The sequence below is a fragment of the Sorghum bicolor genome, chromosome 8 (genome assembly GCF_000003195.3).
Source record: "Sorghum bicolor cultivar BTx623 chromosome 8, Sorghum_bicolor_NCBIv3, whole genome shotgun sequence".
Taxonomy (NCBI): domain Eukaryota; kingdom Viridiplantae; phylum Streptophyta; class Magnoliopsida; order Poales; family Poaceae; genus Sorghum; species Sorghum bicolor.
The window spans coordinates 2,856,557-2,878,440 of NC_012877.2; the positions used below are offsets into that span (position 1 = coordinate 2,856,557).

Here is a 21,884-nt window from a genome sequence, read left to right on the forward strand (position 1 = left end):
ACTTGACAGTTCTTATAGCCAGACATGCATCTTGGCTCAATGTAGAATTGTAGATCCATTAAAAATCTGGAACGTACACATTACTCAAACTGCCCCACGAACTAGCTCGCTAAAAGAGCTGTCGGGCATTGTTCAGATAGCCACAGAGCAGCCACTGGCTGGTTAGTAGGACCACAGGTTGTTCCATGATTGATCTTTGCATGTGGTGTCTCTAGACTCCAGCTAAGAGATGAATCAAGCCACAACTTGGGCTAGATGAAGGTGATCGTGCAAAGGAAATGTACCACATGCAACCTAGGTTGAATTGTGCCACCATTCCGGACTAGATTCGTTGTGCTACTGTATTCGCCTGAAAACATAATTGAATCAAAAGCGGCCAAAATAAAGCAGCATGGAATGCAGTAGATGAGTGAGATTTCATTGTACTCACTCATTTTTTTATACGTCGTCACAATAGCTTTGTCCTAAATCAAATATTTGTATCTGATTCACAAAAAATATAGATTCATGTCATAAGTTTTATGTATTTAGATTAACTATAAAAAAATACTATCATAATATATAATTCATATACTGTAAAATTATAAGGATTTTTTAAATGGTTGGTCAAAGATAACTATGTTTGACTTAGAACAAAGCTAACATAAAAATGGAGGGAGTACCCATTATGGTAGTGATGAAGTACGACTCTCTTTTCTTTTTACAAATTTAGATGCATATTTCTCCTTACTACCTCTGTCTCAAAAGAGCGCAACTCTAAATATATAGTTTTAAGTCAAACTATCTTATATTATATTGGATCAAATTTGTAAGAGAATACAAACATTTGCCAAGTGAGTATGGACTGTGTTTATCATCATGTAATATATTTTTCATAGCATACCCTATAGAGTAAAAATATGGATACTCTTTTCTATAATTTAAGCAAGCTTAAATAGTTTGACTAAAGGAAAATTTGAAGTTGTATGATTTTTGGGACAGAGGTAGTAATATATAGAGGCATTTAGCTGCTAGCTTCTACTTTGGTCTATTCTTTTCTTTAATTATGTAACACTCTTCCGTTGTTAATGAATTGCTTGCTCATCTAAAAAAATAAAGTTCGTTTCGGCTAAATTGTAGTTCAACTTAAAAGCATGGGGTTCAATAGAGGGGGGGGGGGGGTGATGTTCCTCTTTTATTCTCTTACAAGTTCTCATTTTTGTTTTCTATAGATATAGATACTTGTATAAATTAATGGCTGTCATCAACGATCTGTTGTAATCGAGGGACAGCATGTTTCTCACTCTGTGCTGCCATATCACTGTCGTCGTCATATATTCGTAAGATGGTGACAGCCCTTTTTTTTTTCCTTTGTTCACGCTAATCTGACGTCATAAGGTATTTGGTGGTTCGCAATGAGATAAGTAGTGGCGATAATTGCGGCTGCATGTGGCGACACGACGCTGCTAGCATCTGCCATCTAATGTTAACGTGTACATATGGATCTCCTACGTCTCTCTATTATTGAGTTTGAAGTATTGATCATCTTCTGTCTTCTCTTTCTGTCCTTATTACGTATATTAGAGAGAGCGTGTTACACAGCATGATTTAATAAATACGAGAACTATGAAACACAAATGCAGCATAACTTGAGACTAAAAAATCCAAATGATTGACGTAACTTTTTGAAATATTAGGGAGCTCAAGGTACCTGAGACCAGTGGACTAAGCATAGCTAAGGTTATAACCTGTTCATTTGTTTCAGATCTCCAACTCTAACACCAGTGCTCGCATTTACAACAAGTTATTCATTTAGTGATACGTGACATGCATATCTACAGTAAAGATGTCTAGGGGCTATATCGGGGTAGTAGACTATGGTGACTTTTGTTATCGTGTCTACAACAAGGTGGCATGTCGTGCATTCAGATGAGGAACCCCATGGCGGCAAGATTTGTGTGTGGCGAAATAGGATCCCGCCAAGGGAAGCCCACGTCAAAGGTGGCAAGAATGACAGAGTTAGGTGGGAGGGCAAAATTGACCTTTTCCCACCCATTAGCTCTTGTTAGCTAGGTTAAACCAGCTAATGAGCTAACCATTGGTTGAGTACTTGGCTAGTTAGCTGGCCTATTAGTCCACATGTTTGATTAGCTAAGGATATTTTTACGAGTTACTTCCTTCGTTTTTTGACTATAAATCGTTTTGGCTTTTTAAATATGTAATGTATATATCTAGATGTATAGCAGAAGCTTTGTATATAGCTGGAAAAGCTAAAACAATACACATTCGTGAAAACAGCCCTTGATTACTACTGAACCGTAGTGGACAAATAAGATCCAGCAGCACATTTGGTGTCCTTGGCCCATCCATTGCGTACATGAACCGACAGGTGTGTGGTGCCCCCTGCCTGACTCAGCTAAGGATGAGGATGATCAGGCTAGACTTGTCCTGCAGATAAAGTAGTGTTCCTGCCTAATCGAAACCATGCAAAATCACGTTGTTTAGTTTCCAAAATATTTTGCAAAATTTTTTACGTTCTCCATCATATCAAATCTTGCGGCACATACATGGAGCACTAAATATAGATAAAAGAAATAACTAATTACCCAGTTTATCTGTAATTTGCTACACGATTCTTTTTTAGCTTAGTTAGTATATGATTGGACTGTTCATATTTTGCAAAAATTTTGGAAAGTAAGGCCTTGTTTAGATATAAAAAGTTTTTGGATTTTGACACTGTAGCATTTTCATTTTTATTTGACAAACATGTAGAGTAACTATGCTTAAAAGATTTGTCTCATGATTTACAAGCAAACTGTGTAATTAGTTTTTGTTTTCATCAATATTTAATAGTCCATGCATATGCGTAAGATTCGATGTGATGGGGAATCTTAAAAAATTTTTGGTTTTGGGTGAACTAAAGAAGGCCTAAACAATGCCATTATCGCAGGGAAAGCCGCTCTCAACAAGCTAACAACCTCCTTAATTGTGGGCGCGCGGCCTGGATTGCGTCCAATAATACCGTGTGCTGACGTGCTGTGTACAGTGTACTGTATCCCGATGGACGGCGACATGACATGTCTAGCTGTTGCAGCATGTGTGATGAATTGAAAGCTCAATCATGCATGTACGGCCAAGCGATGCGCTTGCAGAGCATATATCCGGTCGTGTGATGCGGTGCGCAGGAAACGCAGCGGCGGCAGAGAATCATCATCATCAACAACAGCAACAACAGTCAGCCAGGGACATATATGATTAGGCAAGTTGGTGGGTGTGGTTGCGAGCCCACGAGTAGTAACAGTCTTTAACAGACCTGACAATGGGTCACGCCCGACCTAGCTGCTAGTAACCAATCTGTCAGTTGGGTGTGAGTTCAAAATTTGTGATCTTACGCTTTTGTTTTGTTTTGTTTTGTTTGCTTGACCTGAGTTCGACATTTGATCAGGTCTACTGGTCTTTAGTGTTGATTTCTCGCGGTTCTATGTCTTGGTTAAGTTGGCATGCATTAAGCTAGGTAGCTCAATTCGTTTCATTATCTTTTTCTCCAGTGGATATATGCATTCAACGTTCTTACACTAGTACAAAAAATTTAATGGAAGCATCACTTTTGATTATTGGAGGCGAACATATGCAACCACATTCAATGGAAGACCTTGGTTAATCAAAGATTAATGGAGGCGGTTGCTTTTGCTCACCTCCATAAATCAAATAAAATAAACAAAAAAAGAAGAAGCCCGCATAGGCCTGGATCTAAGCTGCACGGGCCTCGATTTGGGCCTCGCATCGTCCTGATCGAATGTGCCGCCGTCAATCCATGGTCGCCGCCTGGATCTGGATCTCGGCCACAGCCACCGGGAGGCCACGCCACGCCACCTTGCCCGCGCCTGAGAGGAGGGAGTTGGGCCTGCGTTGTCCTAGATCCGCCGCCGTCGATCCGCTGCCACCACCGTGGATCTCGATCACGGCCGCCTGGAGGAGGAGCTGGGCCCCACGCTGTCTTGGATCTGCTGCCGCCACCGTGGATCTCGGCCATGGCCACCGGGAGGAGGGAGCTGGGTCCCATGCTGTCCTGGATCTACAAGCGTCGCTGTGGAGGGAGGCCACGCCACGTCGCCTTGCCTGCACCACAACGAGCTCACACCATGGAGGGAGGCCATGCCATGCCACCTCACCCGTGCCGCAACAAGCCGGAGGAGGCCATGTCCCGCTCGTAGCCGCCGTCAGGACCGAATCTTGCTAGGGTTGTCAGGTTGACTTGCCATGGGAGAGAGAGGGAGAGGAAGAGACAAGTGAGGGGCCGACCGAGATGAGCAACATCGAGAAGCTGAGAGAGCGAAACCTAAGTTCGTCTTATATACTCGAAGATAGAAATCGGGCCACGCTAGGCTTGTTGGGCCACGAACTTTTCAGAGGCGGGCCTTATAGTGTGCAGACCTCCATAAATCGATTTATGGAGACAAAATTTTTAGCGTGTCCGCCTCCTTTAACATTTAACCGAGGCTTTCTATTTAGGGGTCGGTTATGGCTCGTTTGGTGGGTAATAATAGAGGCGGGCAAAAAGTGTGTCGGCCTCTAATCAAAAAACCTCAACGCCATGCAAAAGAAATCTTGTACTAGTGTTAGTTAGCGGCGGATCTAGCGGTGGGGCAGACTAGGCTCAAGCCCTCATACCGCTTTCGTGTCAATGAGACCCATCTTAATTTTTATAATTTTTGTAAACAAGGAAGAGAGAAAGAGAGGCATTGGAGCTTAAAATGACTTGAGCTACTTCTTCTATAAATTTCTAGATCTGCTATTGTTCTTAGTATTAAATTTCTAAGCTCATTGGTGGAGCATGCCCACGAAACGTGCAACGGAGATGGCACTTTGCGCAAGGGTAAACATGGTATTTCTATAGAACGGAGATGTTTTTGGGTACTATGGATCGCGCATAGACTAAAAATTAAAAATTCTTGGATTCACTATTTGTTGTACTTCTTTTCTTTTGTTCAAAATTGGAAATGGTTTTAGTTTTTCTATATATATATATATATATATATATATATATATATATATATATATATATATATATATATATATATATATAACCTTTTTCTAAACACCTAGGTATACATAATTCGCAGCGGCATGCATGACAACTTCACCTGGCTACTCCTCGTCCAGCAACCCCGCTCCATCACCATGAACCACCATCGTTGCCGCCATATTGCCGACCCCAGGTCAAGCTCGCTGATCTTTGCATACACCACACCTCTTGCCTCCCTGTCTCCTCCGTTGGCGCCACAAGAACCCATCACGGTTGCGTATCCACATCGTGGAGCTAATCCATGGCTACAACAGTGTCTCCCCGCTCGACAAAAGTGCTCTACTGGAGATCCCTGCTTCTACCTGGGTTGGCTACCACTGGCCCCTCTCTACCATCAAGAACTGCATTGACTTGCGCATAGTGCCTTGCTTATCGTCCTCAGTCGCTCGACAGCCATGGATGGGGGACAAAGCTAGAGGTGCCTGGCTCCCATCTAGGCGTTGGAGGTGGGAGACGAAGCTGACGAATGGGACCCACCTGGTAGTGGGAGAGAAGCTACATGACCCGATTGTCAAAGAGAGAGAAATCCGGTTAGTGCTGCTGAGGGCAGGGCAGGGTAGCTTTGTCTTTTTGCAAGACGCCTCCACACTGGTACCATGACGACATGGCATTCCACGCACTCAAAAAACACTCATTTTTGTCAAACTCATAAGATTTCTTCTCTTCGGTGGCAAATTTGTTTTGTGTAACATCCTAGAGAGTGGCTAAAAGTATAAAAGCCCATAGATATGTTAAGGATTACTTGACAGTTCTTATAGCCGACTATCTTGGCTCAAATCCATTCAAGGAACACGTTACTCAAACAGTCAAACTACTCACCATCTCGCTAAAAGAGCCACAAAGCCCACATTGGCTTGGTAAGTAGGACCACAGGTTGTTTCATGATTGATCTTTGCATGTGTCTCTAAGACATAAAATAGAGATGGATCAAGCCACAACTTGGGCTTACATGAGGCGTGATCGTGCAAGGAGATATACCACATGCATCCTAGGATGAATTATGCCACCACTCTGGACAAGATTCATCGTGCTACTGTATTCGTTGTGAAGGAAACATAATTGAATCATAAGCGGCCAAAATAAAGCAACATAGACTGCAGTAGATGAGATTGATTTCATTGTACCCATTTATGGTAGATGATGTACGAGTCCCTGTCACACCCGGTTTTAAAGAACAAAATCAGGCTAGCCATATATGTGCCCAGGAAGTCCACACATACAACAACAGAAGCAATAATATCAAAAACAATGTTATATAGCGGAAACATACTTATAATTAACACTTACATCAGAGAATCGTAACACAATAACTAATCTTCAGGCTCAATCTTCACAGGGACGGCTAACTAATCCAGTCCACCTGTTTAATGATCTAGAGATATTTTGAGCTCCTAGTCTCCTTTAGAATTGTAAATCTCATATAGCTTTTTCTATATATCTAAATACATACTATGTCTAGATACATAATAAAAACTATGTATTTAGACAAGTCAGAAGACAAACAATTTAAAACAGAAAAGGTCATTGAAATCCAGCAGCACATATGGTGTCATGGTCCATCCGTTGCATGGGACAAAAAGATGTGCGGTGCCCCCCTCCTGCCTGACTCAGCAAAGGATGGGGATCAGACTGGCCATGCATGCGCTGTTTGTGCCTAATCGAAACCATGCAAAATCACATTAACAAGTTAACAACAACTTCCTTAGTTGTTTTTTTAATTTTTTTGATGAATAACAACCTCCTTAGTTGTGTGGATGCCTGGACTAAGCCCTTGTTTAGTTCATTCAAAAACCAAAAAACTTTTAAAGATTTCTCGTCACATCGAATTTTGCGGCACATACATAAAGTATTAAATATAAATAAAATAAAAACTAATTACACAATTTACTTATAAATCGCGAGATAAATCTTTTAAACCTAGTTACTCACAATATTTATAAAAAAACGAAAATACTACCGTGTCGAAATAAAAAATTAAATCTAAACAAGGCCTAAGTCCAATACCGTGTGCCGTGTACCGTATCCCGACGGACGGCGACGTGACATGCCTAGCTGTTGCACAGTTGCAGCATGTGCCAATCATGCAATGTACGAGCACGACCAAAAGGCGATGCGCCTGCAGAGCATATCCGGTCGTGTGATGCGGTGCGTAGGAAACGCGGCGGCGGCAGAATCATCAACAGCAGCAGTCCAGTCAGCAAGTCAGGGACATTATTGCCAAATCAAATCATTTTAATTTTTAGATATATAACATTTTCTATATACCTAGGTGGAGTACGTAGACTATGTGTACATACGTAATTAAAATCAGTGAAAAACTAAAATGTTTTCTCCTTTCGTTCGGCCTTGTTTAGTTCCGAAAAGATTTCGGATTTCGATACTGTAGCATTTTCGTTTTTATTTGACAAATATTATTCAATCATGGATTAACTAGGCTCAAAAGATTCATCTCATGATTTACATGCAAACTGTGCAATTAGTTTTTGTTTTCGTCTATATTTAATGCTTCATGCATGTGCCTCAAGATTCGATGTGACGGAGAATCTTGAAAATTTTTTGGTTTTTGGGATGAACCTAAAACTTTACAAGATTTCTCATCACATCAAATCTTATGGCACACGCATGGAGCATTAAATATAAATAAAAAAGAATAACTAATTGCACAGTTTACCTGTAAATCGCGAAACGAATCTTTTAAGCCTAGTTACTCTATGATTGGACAATGTTTGTCAAATAAAAACGAAAGTGCTACAGTGTCAAAATCCAAAAACTTTTTCGATCTAAACAAGGCCTAAATTATAAGCCAATCTGACTTTTCTAGGGTATTTAGATATTATGCCTAGATATATAATAAAATTTAAGTATTAAAAAAGTCGGAACAACTTATAATTTAGAATGGGTGGGAAGAGTACTTTAGCCGCAATTACAAAAAAAATGATTAGAGAGGATGGCAATTGGCAAGTATACTTACTAGTCCCTCTGTTTCGAACTATAAGTTCGTTATGATTTTTTTGTTAGGTACATAGTTTTTTTTATATGCATCTAGACATAATGTATATGTAGATACGTAACAAAAGCTATGTATCTAGACAAGTTAGAACGTCTTGCAATTTTTTTCTTTTTTTGGAAGCAATTACGCCTTGCAAGAATGAAGGGTTACAAACAAGATCACTGAATGGCCATCGCAAGAGATCCAGCACACGTGGACATGAGTCATATGGGTGGACAGGACAAGTGGTCCAAGATAGTACATGGAACAGGCACAGCTCAGCAGTCGAGGATGAGGTCGTGAGACTGACGACCAGACCAACAATCTTTGCTCTGTTAATAGCACCCCTAATCTGAATAACCGAAACCAAACCTCCTTCATCAGAGAGGGGGAAAAAAAGAAAAAACAGTCTTTTTAACTACTGCCTTGATTGCAGGTGAAGAATCAAACGAAACTGGCTTGGCTAGGGCCTTGTTTAATTTCGAATTTTTTTTTTGTTTTATGTACTGTAGCATTCGTTTTTTATTTAACAAATATTATCTAATCTTAGACTAACTAAATTTAAAAGATTCATCTCATGATTTACTGATAAACTGTGCAATTAATTTTTCTTTCGTTTATATTTAATGCTTCATGCATGTGCTGCAAAATTCGATGTGACGATAAATCTTGAAAAGTTTTTAGTTTTTTTAGAGTGAACTAAACAAGGCCTAGGCTAGTTTTTTTTTTGTCTTTTGATTAGGAGAACTAGTTTAGCACTAGTAGTAGCTAGCTTGAGTTGGTCCAAGGCTCTTGTGTGGTGTAGTACCCGGATGGCGACATGATGGGCCTAGCTGTTGCCCAGGTGCCGAGTAGTACCGACTAGGACAAGTTTCTCGCAGCCACGGCGAATATCCGAGCGAACCTGACGTGCGATGCGGTGCGCAGCAAACGCAGCAGCGGCCAGGGTCATTATCGCCAAATCCTATGATGAACCCTGCTGCTTCCCCTGACTCCCCTTCCCTGTATAAAGAGGAGGCTCCTTCCTCCTCTCATTGTCGCCGCATCCCTCCCAAGTCCCCCAAGCTCAGAGGAACTCAGGCAACGGCCATACATTCCGGAGGCCAAAAAGAAAGAAAGAAAAAAAAAAGTGTAGCCTCCGCCCCCGCACAAAGCTTTGGCTTTCCTGTCCTCGTCCTCCTCGTCCTCGTGGCGTCGCAACTCGCAAGGTAACACAACCAATCCATGCCTCTGTCTCCGTATCTTTCTATACTTGCAGTTTCATTCCTAGTTCATGTTCATGCCAGCCGCCGGCCGCCACCGTGCGTTTCCAGTTGATCTGTTTGATGTTTCTTTTCTGTAGTGTAACTGAGTTTCAGTAGTTCGTGTTCATGCCCGCCGCCGGCCGCCACCATGCGTTTCCAGTTGATCTGTTTGAGGGTTCTTTTCTGTAGTGTCACTGTTGTGTAAGGGCGCACGGCGTCGATTGTCCGACGAAACCTCGCGCCTCCTTGTTAGCTGTGGTGCCTAGATTCAGGATTAAAAGAAAGGGAAAAAAAAAAGGAGGCGGCTTTTCCTTGGTCTGCATCCCGCGGTGCCTCTCCAATTTCGTCTTGATGCCAAACTGTGCTTTCAGTCGGATTCCCACAGGATATATGTCCCTGCAGCCTTATATTTCCAGGCGTTAGGTTTGTGAAAGGCCAATTTTTATGGCCCCTTCCCTCTATCCACATAGGCTGCGGATTTTTTTTTTCCCCTTCCGTCGCTGTTTGTTTCAGTTTCCTCTGAACTAGTATGTTGTTGTGCATGAGAATGAGTGAATGTTTGAATGCAGAGAGTTACATCTTGGTGGTTGTTGCCATGATGCACTATGCCCTTTGCCTTAGATTTCCTTTCAACTATTGCTACTATTACTGTGCTGTGGCTTGGATTCTTATTAGAAATCAGAAGAGCATTCTCTGGGGCCCAAATAGCCAGTGATAACTCTGCAGAAAAAAAAAAGTGCATTCAGATTCCCTAGATCCTGCTTTTACCTTCTTTAAGCCTTCTATAATAATGAATGATGGTGTCGTTTGTTGGACTCTTCTAACTTGTCTTATTCCATTATTACCTGACACTTTTATACTGTATTGTTGATGATATTGATATACATACACAGTCAGCATTTTTTATATTTTCCGTAAAGCCTTTACTTGGTTGATTTTGTTGTTATCCGGCTCTTACTACAGTAGCTAACAGAAAACTATTTAGCTTTTCATGTGGTCCTCAATTGCAGAATCTAATAGTGCTTCCTATCTTTTGTGCAGATCACTGTATCCATAACAAGAAGCTAAATCCTCAGGGGATGCTGAAAGATGTGCTTTCATAGAAGAGATTTCTGCTGCAACATCAAGGACCTAGCTGCTCTGCAAGGTCTGCTAGCCTGCTCGTCTCTTCATGTGAGTGATCGTCTCACCTGCATCTGCATCAACTCCACACCCTTCAGACTCCGGCACGACCAAGCCATAAGAATGCTGTTCACCGTCATGGACCATGACATGGGGGAGGAGGGCTAAATCTTTGCTGTCCACCTGATTGGCAACACAACTCAAGATAAAGATATGGAGATCAGAGGGAAGACTTTGATGGAGCGGTATGAGCTGGGGAGGTTGCTGGGGAAAGGCACATTTGGCAAGGTGCACTATGGAAGGAACCTTGAGTCCAACCAGAGCGTTGCTATCAAGATGATGGACAAGGACAAAGTGCTCAAGGTCGGGCTTTCAGAGCAGATTAAGCGTGAGATCAGAACAATGAGGTTAGTGGAACATAAGAACATTGTTCATCTTCATGAGGTCATGGCGACAAGAAACAAGATCTATATTGTCATGGAGTATGTGAAAGGTGGAGAGCTCTTTGACAAGATTGACAAGAGTGGCAAGCTCACAGAGGCTGCTGCACACAAGTACTTCCAGCAGCTCATTAGTGCAGTGGATCACTGCCACAGCCGAGGTGTGTATCACCGGGACTTGAAGCCTGAGAACCTGCTGCTGGATGAGAATGAGAACCTCAAGGTGTCGGATTTTGGACTGAGCGCGCTTTCAGAGTCAAAGAGGCAAGATGGGTTGCTCCATACTACCTGTGGAACGCCGGCATATGTAGCTCCAGAGGTGATCAGCAAGATAGGCTATGATGGTGCAAAATCAGACATCTGGTCTTGTGGTGTTGTCCTGTTTGTTCTTGCTGCTGGTTATCTCCCTTTCCAGGGCCCAAACTTGATGGAGATGTATCGGAAGATACAGCATGGTGATTTCAGGTGCCCAAGTTGGTTTTCACACAAACTCAAGAAGCTGTTGTACAAGATCCTGGACCCCAACCCGAGCACAAGAATTTCAATTCAGAAGATAAAAGAGTCTACTTGGTTCCGGAAGGGTCCTGGGGAGATCCGTGCAGTAAAGGAGAAAATTCTTAGCGAGAATGCCACCACAAATTCTGACCCAGTGCTTGCTACTAGGCGCAAGAAGATTGCTCAAGAAGATATGAAGCCCCTGGCTGCCACAAACCTAAATGCCTTTGAAATTATCTCATTCTCAACCGGGTTGGACCTGTCTGGTCTATTTGTCAAAAAGGAGTGCAGAAAGGAGACGAGGTTCACTTCAGATAAACCTGCCTTGGCCATCATCTCAAAGCTTCAAGAGGTTGCAAAAGCACTGAATCTCAGGATAAGGAAGAAAGAGAATGGCATTATCAAGATTCAAGGGAGGAAGGAGGGGAGGAATGGTGTCCTTCAGTTTGACACTGAGATCTTTGAGATTACAGCATCCTACCATCTCATTGAGATGAAACAAACAAGTGGTGATTCAGTTGAGTACCAGAAACTGTTGGAAGAGGACATCCGGCCAGGGCTGAAGGACATTGTCTGGTCCTGGCATGGAGATGATCTGCAGCAAAAGCAGGAGTAGCTTCGGATGTCTCACATAGATTTTGTTCTGAAAATTCGTTGGATTTTCAGCTCAGAGTGATTCTGTTCTACATTTGATGTCTTATTTTTTTAGCAGCTATATTCTTTTTATGTATTGGAGGAGCATGGTGTTGATGTGAACCATTAGGCTATATATATTTTGTTGAGTTGTTGTGTTACATTCCGAAGATTGTTCCAGTTTTGTAATGGCTGTAAATATCAATAATGAAATTAAATGTTGTTGATCCTTAAAAAAAGAGTCGAGCTTTCCATGAGATGCATTAGTAATCAAATTAGTTTCAGTAAACCAGTCATGATTATACCAGCAAGTTTGTACCATGATTAAGGGAATAAACTCTTTGGGTTCCTATAGTCTCTAACATAGATGCTTTTATTATACCAGCAAGTTGTACCATGATTAAGGGAATAAACTCTGGGTTCCTATAGTGTCCAACATAGATTCTTTTATCCAAGACGAGGTATCATGATGGATGCAATGTATCTCCATAAGCAAGAGATGAAACACTGATCGTATAAATCTTGCCTGTTCTCAACAGTTTACTTGTTATTTTTTCTTGGCTCATCTGTATCAGTTGGAACTGCGGGGATATGTTAAAGTGATCGACTGACAGCAGGTAAACATGCACGGCGAAGTGCAGTTAAAAGTTTCTATGCACGGGGACAGAAACTGTAGGGATAGGACATCCGGCCAGGGCTGAAGGACATAGTCTGAGCCTTGCATGCAGATGATCAGCAGCAAAAGAGCTTTAGATGTATCATATAGTTTTTGTTCCGAAAATTCGTTGGATTTTTCAGCTTAGAGTGATTCTGTTCTTCGTCCGTGTCTTGTTTGTTAGCAGCTATGTTCTTTTTTTTGTGTTGGTGGAGCACCAGGTGAATGGTAATGATCTGAAGCATTAGATTATATTTTCCTGAGCAATAGTTGCTGAGAAGCTGAGTTCTTGAGTGACATTGTGAAAATCTTTTCATTTGGTAAACGAAATACAATGTTGTTGACCCATAAAACAGGGTGAGTTTTCCTGTACTATTCTAATGGCTACTATTTCACCTTAGCACCTGCATATAGCATGGCCGTTGCAGCATTTGACCACAGGTGAACTTGGAGATCTGAAAGTGTACTATAATTCGAAATGTGGTGTGCTATCACGTAAGGCTGAGATGTCTTCTTTCCTGTTTGCTTGATTCCAAATGTAAAGCACTGAACCTTGTGCTTATTAGGATCTTTATGCTTCGTTTAGAGTTTGTTCAGAAAAATAAATATCAACCTTTTGGTCCTACCGACATTTAGTGATGTGCTTTGAACCTCAATTTTCTTATTACCAGACTAAGGGGGTGTTTGGGACTGCTCTGCTCCACGTTTTTCAGCTCCGCTCCACGTTTTTTAGCAAACGGTTTCAGCTGCACGCACTCAGTTCGAGGAAAAAGGGTGGAGTTGTGAGAGCACCTAAAGAGGTACTCCACAAACTCTAGTTTTTTGTGGAGCTGCTCCATGGTGGAGTTTGTGGAGCAGAGTTTGTGGAGCAGTCCAAACACCGCCTAACATTTCACAAGTGAGAGGAATCATAAAAAGTAACTGGGGTTAATGGGTACTAGCAGACTTAGGATGAAGTGGACCAACGGAATCAAGGTAATATGCTACACACAAAAAGAACATATATGAAAAGATGAAATATACATCACATGTTGATATGTTTAATCTTCAGGCAATATTTAAACTCCACTAACTAGTCCACTTGTTCTAAAAAAGAAACTGTCCCCATCATCCGGGATTCAGGATAGATCCAACAGCTCAGTTTTCACATTCCTAAATCGACCACCAGAAGTACTTTCCAAGAGATAACATTAGTAATTTGGCACGTCAAACGTCGATCCAATCAGATTAGTCCTAGCGGACCAATAGCGGTTATGCCAGGTTGTAGAATGATTAAGGGATAAACTCTTTAGGTTCCTAGTCTCCAGCATAGATGATTTTGCCCAAGATGAGGGTGCCATGGCATGATAGATGCCTGATGCAAAGCATCTCCAAAAACAAGAGACAAAACGCTGACGCTAGACATAAATCTTTTGCCTGTTTCCAACATGCAAATAATTTACTTGTTGATTTCTTTAATGGCCTGGAATCCTGGATCATTTGTAGCTGTTGGTTCTGTCAGTGACGAGGATATGCTTAGCTCTGACTATGATACTCAGCTTGCAAACGTGTACTACAAAGTGGAGGTGAAATTTTTCTTACTAAACCTCCTTCGGAGGAAAAAAAAAAAGAAAAAAAGGATATTACTCCTACTATTTTTTTTTTTGAGCAATCTGGAGGGACCAAGGCCCCTACAGTAAAAGTTTTATTGAAAAAAACACAGAGCAACGATCCTCAGCTGATAGAGTAGATTACTTGGCTCTCGTGTACATTATTTTATTGCATATGCATAGATGGTGAATAATGATTGGTGTGGGAGTTCCCGGGAGTAATCTTTGCATTGTACTGGAAATCTAGCAAAAAAAAATTTGTTTTGTGTGTAATAGTTAAATAGAAAGCCTTAGCTTGTGATTGTATTTGAACAAATGGAGTGTCTGTGTTGTACTGTGATTCGCAAAAGAAAATGAAAACTTTAGCTTGTACCCTCCAATGCACAAACTCTAGTTTGAGATCTATAGTATGGACCTATGGATCTGTAATCTTCCATCAAACAGTTCCTTTTTCAAACAATTAGATACGATACAGCAAGTGATACTCACGTTGGCTAATAGAGATATTTCTCTGAGCTATAAGAACGACTATAAACCCATTTGGATCCACCAACTAAACTTTAGCTGGTCTTTTAGCTAAAGTTAAGCTGAGTCTATTAGCTGGAGGATTCAAATAGCCCAGCTAAAGTTAAGCTGAGTCTATTAGTTGGGAGAACTTTTAGCTAGCTAAAGTTTAGCTTTGAAATTTTAGCTAGCTAAACTTTAGTTGGGTGGATCCAAACAGTCCTTGTAGATACAACCCAAAGAATAATTGAATATTATCCTCTTGCAACACGCATGTTACTGAAACACAATCTTCAGAAGTTGGGTCCATCCAAGCCCAACTTGAGATGCTTCTGGCCATCTGGGCCACATGAAAAACGGAGCTAGTTCAAAGGGAAGGAGGCAGCAGAGACTTCTGAAATCGCTGGTGGCGGCAGCATCTTCTCATCAGGTAGAAGTAGAAGCGCTGGTCATCGGCAACCTCAGAGCGATGATCCGATTGGTTTCAAGACTCGAGGGGGAGGAATTCATGCTTGCTCTGCTCTGCTCTGAATTGCACCTACATGTTGCACTCATGACTCATCGTTGTGACTGACAAAACTTGCTGTACAAATTCTGTTGTACAAGTCCAATTCACCCATCACAGCTCATCAAGAGTCAGTACTGCTCTGATGCGTTGAATACCAAGATGTAACCGATCCGATCCAATTTTGCTTGGAGTTGATTGACAGCCACAGCTTCTCCAAGTTAGATGCTTCTAACTGATGAGAATGAGACGCGTTCTGAACTTCTGATACCATGCAAGAGATGCAACCAAACTATATCATCCTCTTCCAGCACTGTGCAGTACTGCATGAAGCCTATAAATCTTCGATGCAAACAGAAGAGGCTGACTGAAATCATCGCTGAGTAGGGAGCATGTTATTACAGCAACACAACATTCAGAAGTTTGACCTGATCAGGGCACATGACCCAGCTTGAGATGCTTTGACGCCTCTGGTCTGAGGGAAGAGGAATAACATGATGTTCGGCTCACCCAGCCTGAAGGTAATGTTTCTGCCTAAAATTCTAGTACCTTGAGCTATAACAGCAATTCGCTTAAGATTTTGCTTCATTGTCCAGAGTATCATGGGCACTGGAGTTTTCAGATTCCAGCAGGTTCTGCACCAGGAAAGAAGCACACTACATGCACAAGTAATGAAATAATGACGTTTCAGGCTGCACCAGTAACAGTAGGCTCAGAACTTAAGGCCAAGGCACCAGGAAATGGTGTTTTACAGCTCCGAGGAGGCAAGGAGCTTAGTGATGCCATCTAGTCAGACATTTCACAATACTGATGCCAAAGGTTCCTTGTGCGGCCGGTGCCATTCAGGCCTCAAACAAGACTCTCCAGTATAGTTTTGCAATGTTTGCACCCACATTTCTGCGTCTGTGGATGAAAGCTGTTCTTCATCTCGGCATCCAGATTGTAAATCTATACCCCTATGTGTTAAATACACGAGAAATTTATCCAACATCTGTACACATCATTGGAAGTTATAGACCAGAGTACCAAACACAAATCCCAGATCATCTTTTAACGAAAAACAGGCATGTAATAAGGATGAAAAAGGATGTTCGTATGCAAGTAGAATCACAAATACCAAAAACCAACAAGTGAACTTACAAGCATGGTAACAAAATGGAGAACCAAACCGTTTCCTCCAAACAACGGTATGGACAACACATTGTTTCACAAAACAAGGGTACACTTGCATTCAACAAGCTTCTTTAACAAACTAGCATATTGCAATCCAAAAATCTTATTTTCAGAAATTTCCATATTCCAGGTACTCACTTGTATTCTATATTTCAAGTCCCACATTTAAGCGTGGGTTTAGTTGAAAGACAAAACCTGCAAACCTTGACCCAAATCTCATGGCCAAAGTACACATTTCCAGCATAGCACCCACTTCCAGTCTTACACAACACAAGGCTCAACACATGAAATTTTTTGCAAAGTTACTTTAATATATAATCCCCGTGTAACATCTTCCACCATCTCATATTACACACCAACACCATTATACCAATATGTAACAACAACAGGATTGTACCAGACTACCAGTCTTCACCTATGTGGCACTCCATCCGCGAGATGAGATAATTTATTTATGAACAATTGAGCATTCGTCACCGGGCCTTATCGGATTCCGATTTCGCAGGTTGGGCAACAAGGGTGCGCCAGAGGTACCGCCCACTTGCCATGTCCACCATCGTCCAGAACCCTGTTTTCACAGCCGATCCAACCTAGATTTGCACACACACACACAAAAAAAAAATCAGATTCTGATGTAATTGTTATTAAAGAAACAATAATATTGTGCCTTTGAAATTTGCACACAAGGGAGACAATGGACTGATGATTCAATATTAAAATCAAGTAAACAATACAACAAGTGACCATCTCGACTCATGTTTCTATGCAGCTGATATTGTAAATAAATAAACTCAGACTCTAGATCCAAAAGCTATGTGCACATGACAAAGAATGGTGGTTAGCTGAATTCAGGCGGGAGGATGGGGAGTGGGCTCCCACAAATCCCAATGGCTGACAAGTTCCACCCAAGTAGATTGCTCAGTGCTCAAATCAATAGTTACATTGAGTAAATTTAACCATGTTAATTAGGAAATACAGTACTGTGCAAGAAGAAGACCAAGGCTAGCTTATCGTCCATGGAATGTCTGTATGCAGTGATAACTGAAGTCGTTGAAATTAGCTCGAGACTATGATTAAGCAAGTAAGCATACTACGTTTGCAAAATCCCCTAAACTGAAGGCCATGGACCGGCAGCTCATTGTGGCTGGCTCCAAATTGGAGTGGCAGGGAGGGAGTAGGAGTATTACCCTTGTGCGCCAGCAAGAAGCTGCCTAAGAATAGGGGAGGACGGAGCCGGAGGGGGGGCGATCGACAGCCCACAGCGATAGGAGAGGAGAAGAGGCGTTGATTGGTTACCTTGGAATGCAGAGGCAGGGGCGCCCGGGGGGTTTCCGACTCGTCGGCGTCGGCGTCGAACTGGTCGGGCTCGGCGTTGAGCCCCCTGATGAGGAAGAAGCCGGCGATGGTGGCGGAGAGGAAGATGAGGATCACCCGCAGCGGGCACATCTCTCCGGACTCGTGTTCCTCTTCCTCCCCCGACAAAAGGAATCGAACAATCAATCAATCAATCTGGCGTGGGTGGAGGGAAACCACCGGAGTCAGGAAAGCCGGCGCCTTTGGCTACGGACGGAGGAGAAAAGGAAGAGCAATGGCGGATTCTGGGCTGGGTTGGTGGTGGGGGATTTCTTTTGACCTTCTCCCGAGGCGGAGCACGCAGCCGCCCACCTAACGCCTTCTCCCCACCCCCAACTTCTTCTCTTCCCTCCAATAAACTAACAATTGAAATCCAACCGAAACCAAAAGGGGAAAGAAACCAAGCTCCGAAATGGCAAGGCGAGGCGAGGCGAGGCGCGGCGCGGAGGTGGACGAGCGAAGGGGAGAGAGATCTGCGCTGTTGCTTGCCTTCGCCTGTTCGCCACAAGGACAGCAAGAGGAGGAGGAGGAGGAGGGATGGATCCGCGGAGGAAGACGCCGGCCGCGCCGCGCGTTCCCCATTTATATTTATTTTCCTTTCCCCTTTGTGGTGGTGGTTGTGGAAAAGCTGGCAGAGGTTGGCGGGGCCCACTTGTCAGTTGCCAGTTGCCACGGCTGCCGCAGAGGCCACGTCAAAGCGCGGTGGGTTGACGGCTTCCGCCTCCGGGGCCCACCTGTCAGTGGCACGTACCGTGACGACGGCCCTGATGCCATGCGGCGGAGACCCGGTTCGTGCGTGTGCTTGCCGTTTTCCGTTTTTAACAGGAAAAATAAAAAAAAAAAATGTTGTGGCGTGTATGGCAGTGTATGCATGTCAACATGTGTGTATGCACGATGTGATGCTGGGATTTATTTGCAAACCAGTTCAAGATGAAATGAACACTTGATTTGGCACGGACGAATTCCTGCAGATGAAATTTCAGACATGTGCAGGGGCGGAAATAATTCGGTTTGAATAGCTTGATGAAGCAAGTTTTTCATTTCTTGCATAGTTGCATTAGTTAGAGTTCAAGAATTAAAATATGAAAAGGGAAAAAAACTACAACTACAACTCTTGCTACGGTGCTTGCGTAGGTCGAGTAGGAATGATGCGGAATTAATTGCGGATAAATTAAACGGAATGTCTTTCGCCTCGTCCACCAATCGACAAGATAATTTGTGTATGTATCAAAGAAAATCCATTGGACTTTATCTTTAACCGTATCTTTGCTAGATTTTTTTTCTTTTTGAAAACAAAGACAGTAGCTTTGCCGCTCAATTAAGACGAAAGAAAATTATGTTACAAGAGTATCTTTGCTAGATAACCCCAAACATTTTTCATTTCATGTAACTTCTTCTCTTCCCTTCAAGACTGTTTCAGCTGTTAGTGGGACTCAACTTCTACTTCCACGCTTCCTCCTCCTATGGGTCATGCGTGTCAATGTCAAACCATAACAAAGTGGTCCGTTGTCACGCCTAAGCAATATGTTATTGCGCTTGCAGAAGATTGACCAAAAACTACTTAATTCAATATTCCTTCCATTTCTTTTGAGTAAATCAATTCCTAGATAGAGTTATCTTAAATCTAGTGTTCTTAAGTCTAATCGAATTTATAGAGAAAAGAGCACCAAGACTTGTGACATCCATCAGTATCCAGATACGCCATGTATAGAATATATTTTCATAATATGCTTGTTTTGTCATAAATATTTATTTTCTTTTCTATGAATTCGACTGAATATGAAAATAAGTTTGACTTAAGATAACTCTAGAGATTAATTTATTCAGAGGCGCAGGAAGCACTCCCTTTATATCCTGAAATATAAGAGAATTTTAGTTATCTTAAGTCAAATGCTCCTAAACAAATAGAGAAGAGTACTAACATCTATATCATAACAAAGATGTAAATTATACTGTATTTAATAATACTAATTGGGTATCATAAATATTATTATTATCTTAAAATTTGGTCAGACTTAGGACAACACATGTATTCGGCGGGGTGCGTACCATGTAACGAGAAGTGCAGCAACTTAAGCAATATTTTTCATTTCAATCCAGCGCGGTTGGTTTATCCTATCGGTTGTTGGCACAAGTCAAGCATATTCTATGCAATGAATCAGGAGTAGTGCTAGTGCTAGCAATTAAGTGGTTGTCAACGACTCTGGTGATTAGCTAGAGTAGAGTAGACATGGAGCACACAATCAATCAATCATGCAAATTAAGCACAGCTACCTGTCGTCCTGGCATGCTTGCGTGGCGGTTCATCCCATGCATCCAGACAGTGTGCCCAGGGCGAGGGCGAGCGTAAGCCCATGTGCTAGCCCAACCAAACCCCAACAACTGCTTTGCCCTCCAGGCATATCCGATTAGACACGTACGACACGAACACAACAACGCCCACAAAAGTTGGTGAAAATGCACCAGCATATCCAAGATATATATATATATATATATATATATATATAATGTGCAAATTTATTTGGTTTATTATTTTAATAATGCTGAAGATACGATCGAGCTAACGGAGGAGAGGTGCTAGAAGTCGGAGACAGCACTCCTCGATCAACGGAGGAGAGGTGCTAGTCGTCGGATTCACATCGTTGAACATGTGTTGGAGTGAAGTAGAGTGAAATAATTTGAACTAATTCCACACCAATCAATACTAACACATGTGGACTAGGATGAATTCGATAGCATCCAAACAATGCTTAAGTAGTAATTCATATACTCGTGTGGTTAAATAGCTAGTTTTGTACCATGCTCTACCCGTTTTATGTGGATTGTATTAGGGAATAGGTTTGCACACAATGAGTTGTTGAAAGCCAATTTAGTTAGGCCTGGCTTGGAACCGCTTAGATAAGAATTGACTGCAACCTAATCAAAATTTTCTTTATAAGCTACAGTATAAAGAATGTGTAGCATGAATAATAGAGTTACGTTGGCAATCCTAAATCTAAAATAACTTGCGCCCTTCGTCTCCTTCAAAAGTTGCCCCTCCTCATAGCTTCATGGTCTCCTAGCTCTCTAGAGGCTTCCGCCTCGAGCTCCCTCACAAACCACCTACCTCCCTAGCCATGGTGCGCCACCACGGCCACCTTCCTCACCGACCCCACCACCACCACCACCTCGTGCCTCCCGCATGTCTTGGTAAGGGGTGACCGAGCAGGACAAGTACATGATTCTCGGCTCCCAGTTGAATCCCTGATTCCTTTTCACCGCCTAGTTTCTAAATAATTGAGAAAGAATCAAGTAGTTTGGATGAAATTCACGATTATACTCACCAAGAATCCAATTTTGAGTGGTTCCAAACCTGTCACTACATGAACCACTGATCACTTGACAACTTTAGTGAATCTCATAACATGTTGTCATATTATGTGATACTTCTACATATGTATATTCCCTCTGTCCCTAAATGGTCATGTTTGTTTCCAGGATGCTTAATCGCGTGCCACAATTGAGCGAACGTGGCTCCGCAGCTAAGTTTTGGGAATTGGGGCTCCAATTTATTTTTTTCAAACTCCACGTCGCGAGTGACTAAGCCTATTCGCTTATCTGAAAAGTCATGACTGAAAATATTGTGTTTTTTTATTCACTGTTTGTTGATTTATTATGATAGAAAGCCGCTGCTGAATGACTAACATATTCGGCAAATAAGCTGAAGCGAATAGACCTATGAGTCGTGTCCTTTTGTGGGGTGTCCGGCGAGAATATTCCGCTTATCTCGTTGAATTGCCACACGAACGAGGAAAAACACGGAAACAAATTGGCCAATATCTATCATCGGAGCGCTAAAGTCTCATCCAAAAAATAACTGTGGTTATCTATTAATACAGGTCAACAAGTAGCTGCACTATACTGCACCAAGTGCCTATCTCCCTATCTGGTAGGCAGCTTTATCCCTTTTCCCTCACAAATACTTGTCCATTCAATGGTGAAGCTACATAGGAATGCTTAGTGTTTTGCAAATGTTCTTGTGAATGAGTCCAAGGCTACAACGACTAATAAATATAGAGGGACAAAGGAAGTAGTTTTTTTCGAAAGGATGGCAAAAACCGTGATTTCTATTAGACGA

The 21,884-nt window shown here is 42.1% G+C and overlaps 2 protein-coding genes across 2 annotated transcripts; one reads left to right on the forward strand and one right to left on the reverse strand.

Annotated features, from left to right (window-relative positions):
- LOC8074867 (CBL-interacting protein kinase 15) lies at positions 8,973 to 12,227 on the forward strand. Its single transcript, XM_002441770.2, has 2 exons — positions 8,973 to 9,262; positions 10,340 to 12,227. Exon 2 carries the CDS (start codon positions 10,634 to 10,636, stop codon positions 11,969 to 11,971), a length of 1,338 nt encoding a protein of 445 aa, XP_002441815.1. The 5' UTR covers positions 8,973 to 9,262; positions 10,340 to 10,633; the 3' UTR covers positions 11,972 to 12,227.
- LOC8074868 lies at positions 16,537 to 18,342 on the reverse strand. The gene is made up of 2 exons (XM_002442739.2): positions 17,711 to 18,342; positions 16,537 to 17,004 (listed from the first exon to the last, which is right to left on the reverse strand). The coding sequence occupies exons 1-2, from the start codon at positions 17,858 to 17,860 to the stop codon at positions 16,888 to 16,890; spliced, it is 267 nt and encodes an 88-aa protein (XP_002442784.1). The 5' UTR covers positions 17,861 to 18,342; the 3' UTR covers positions 16,537 to 16,887.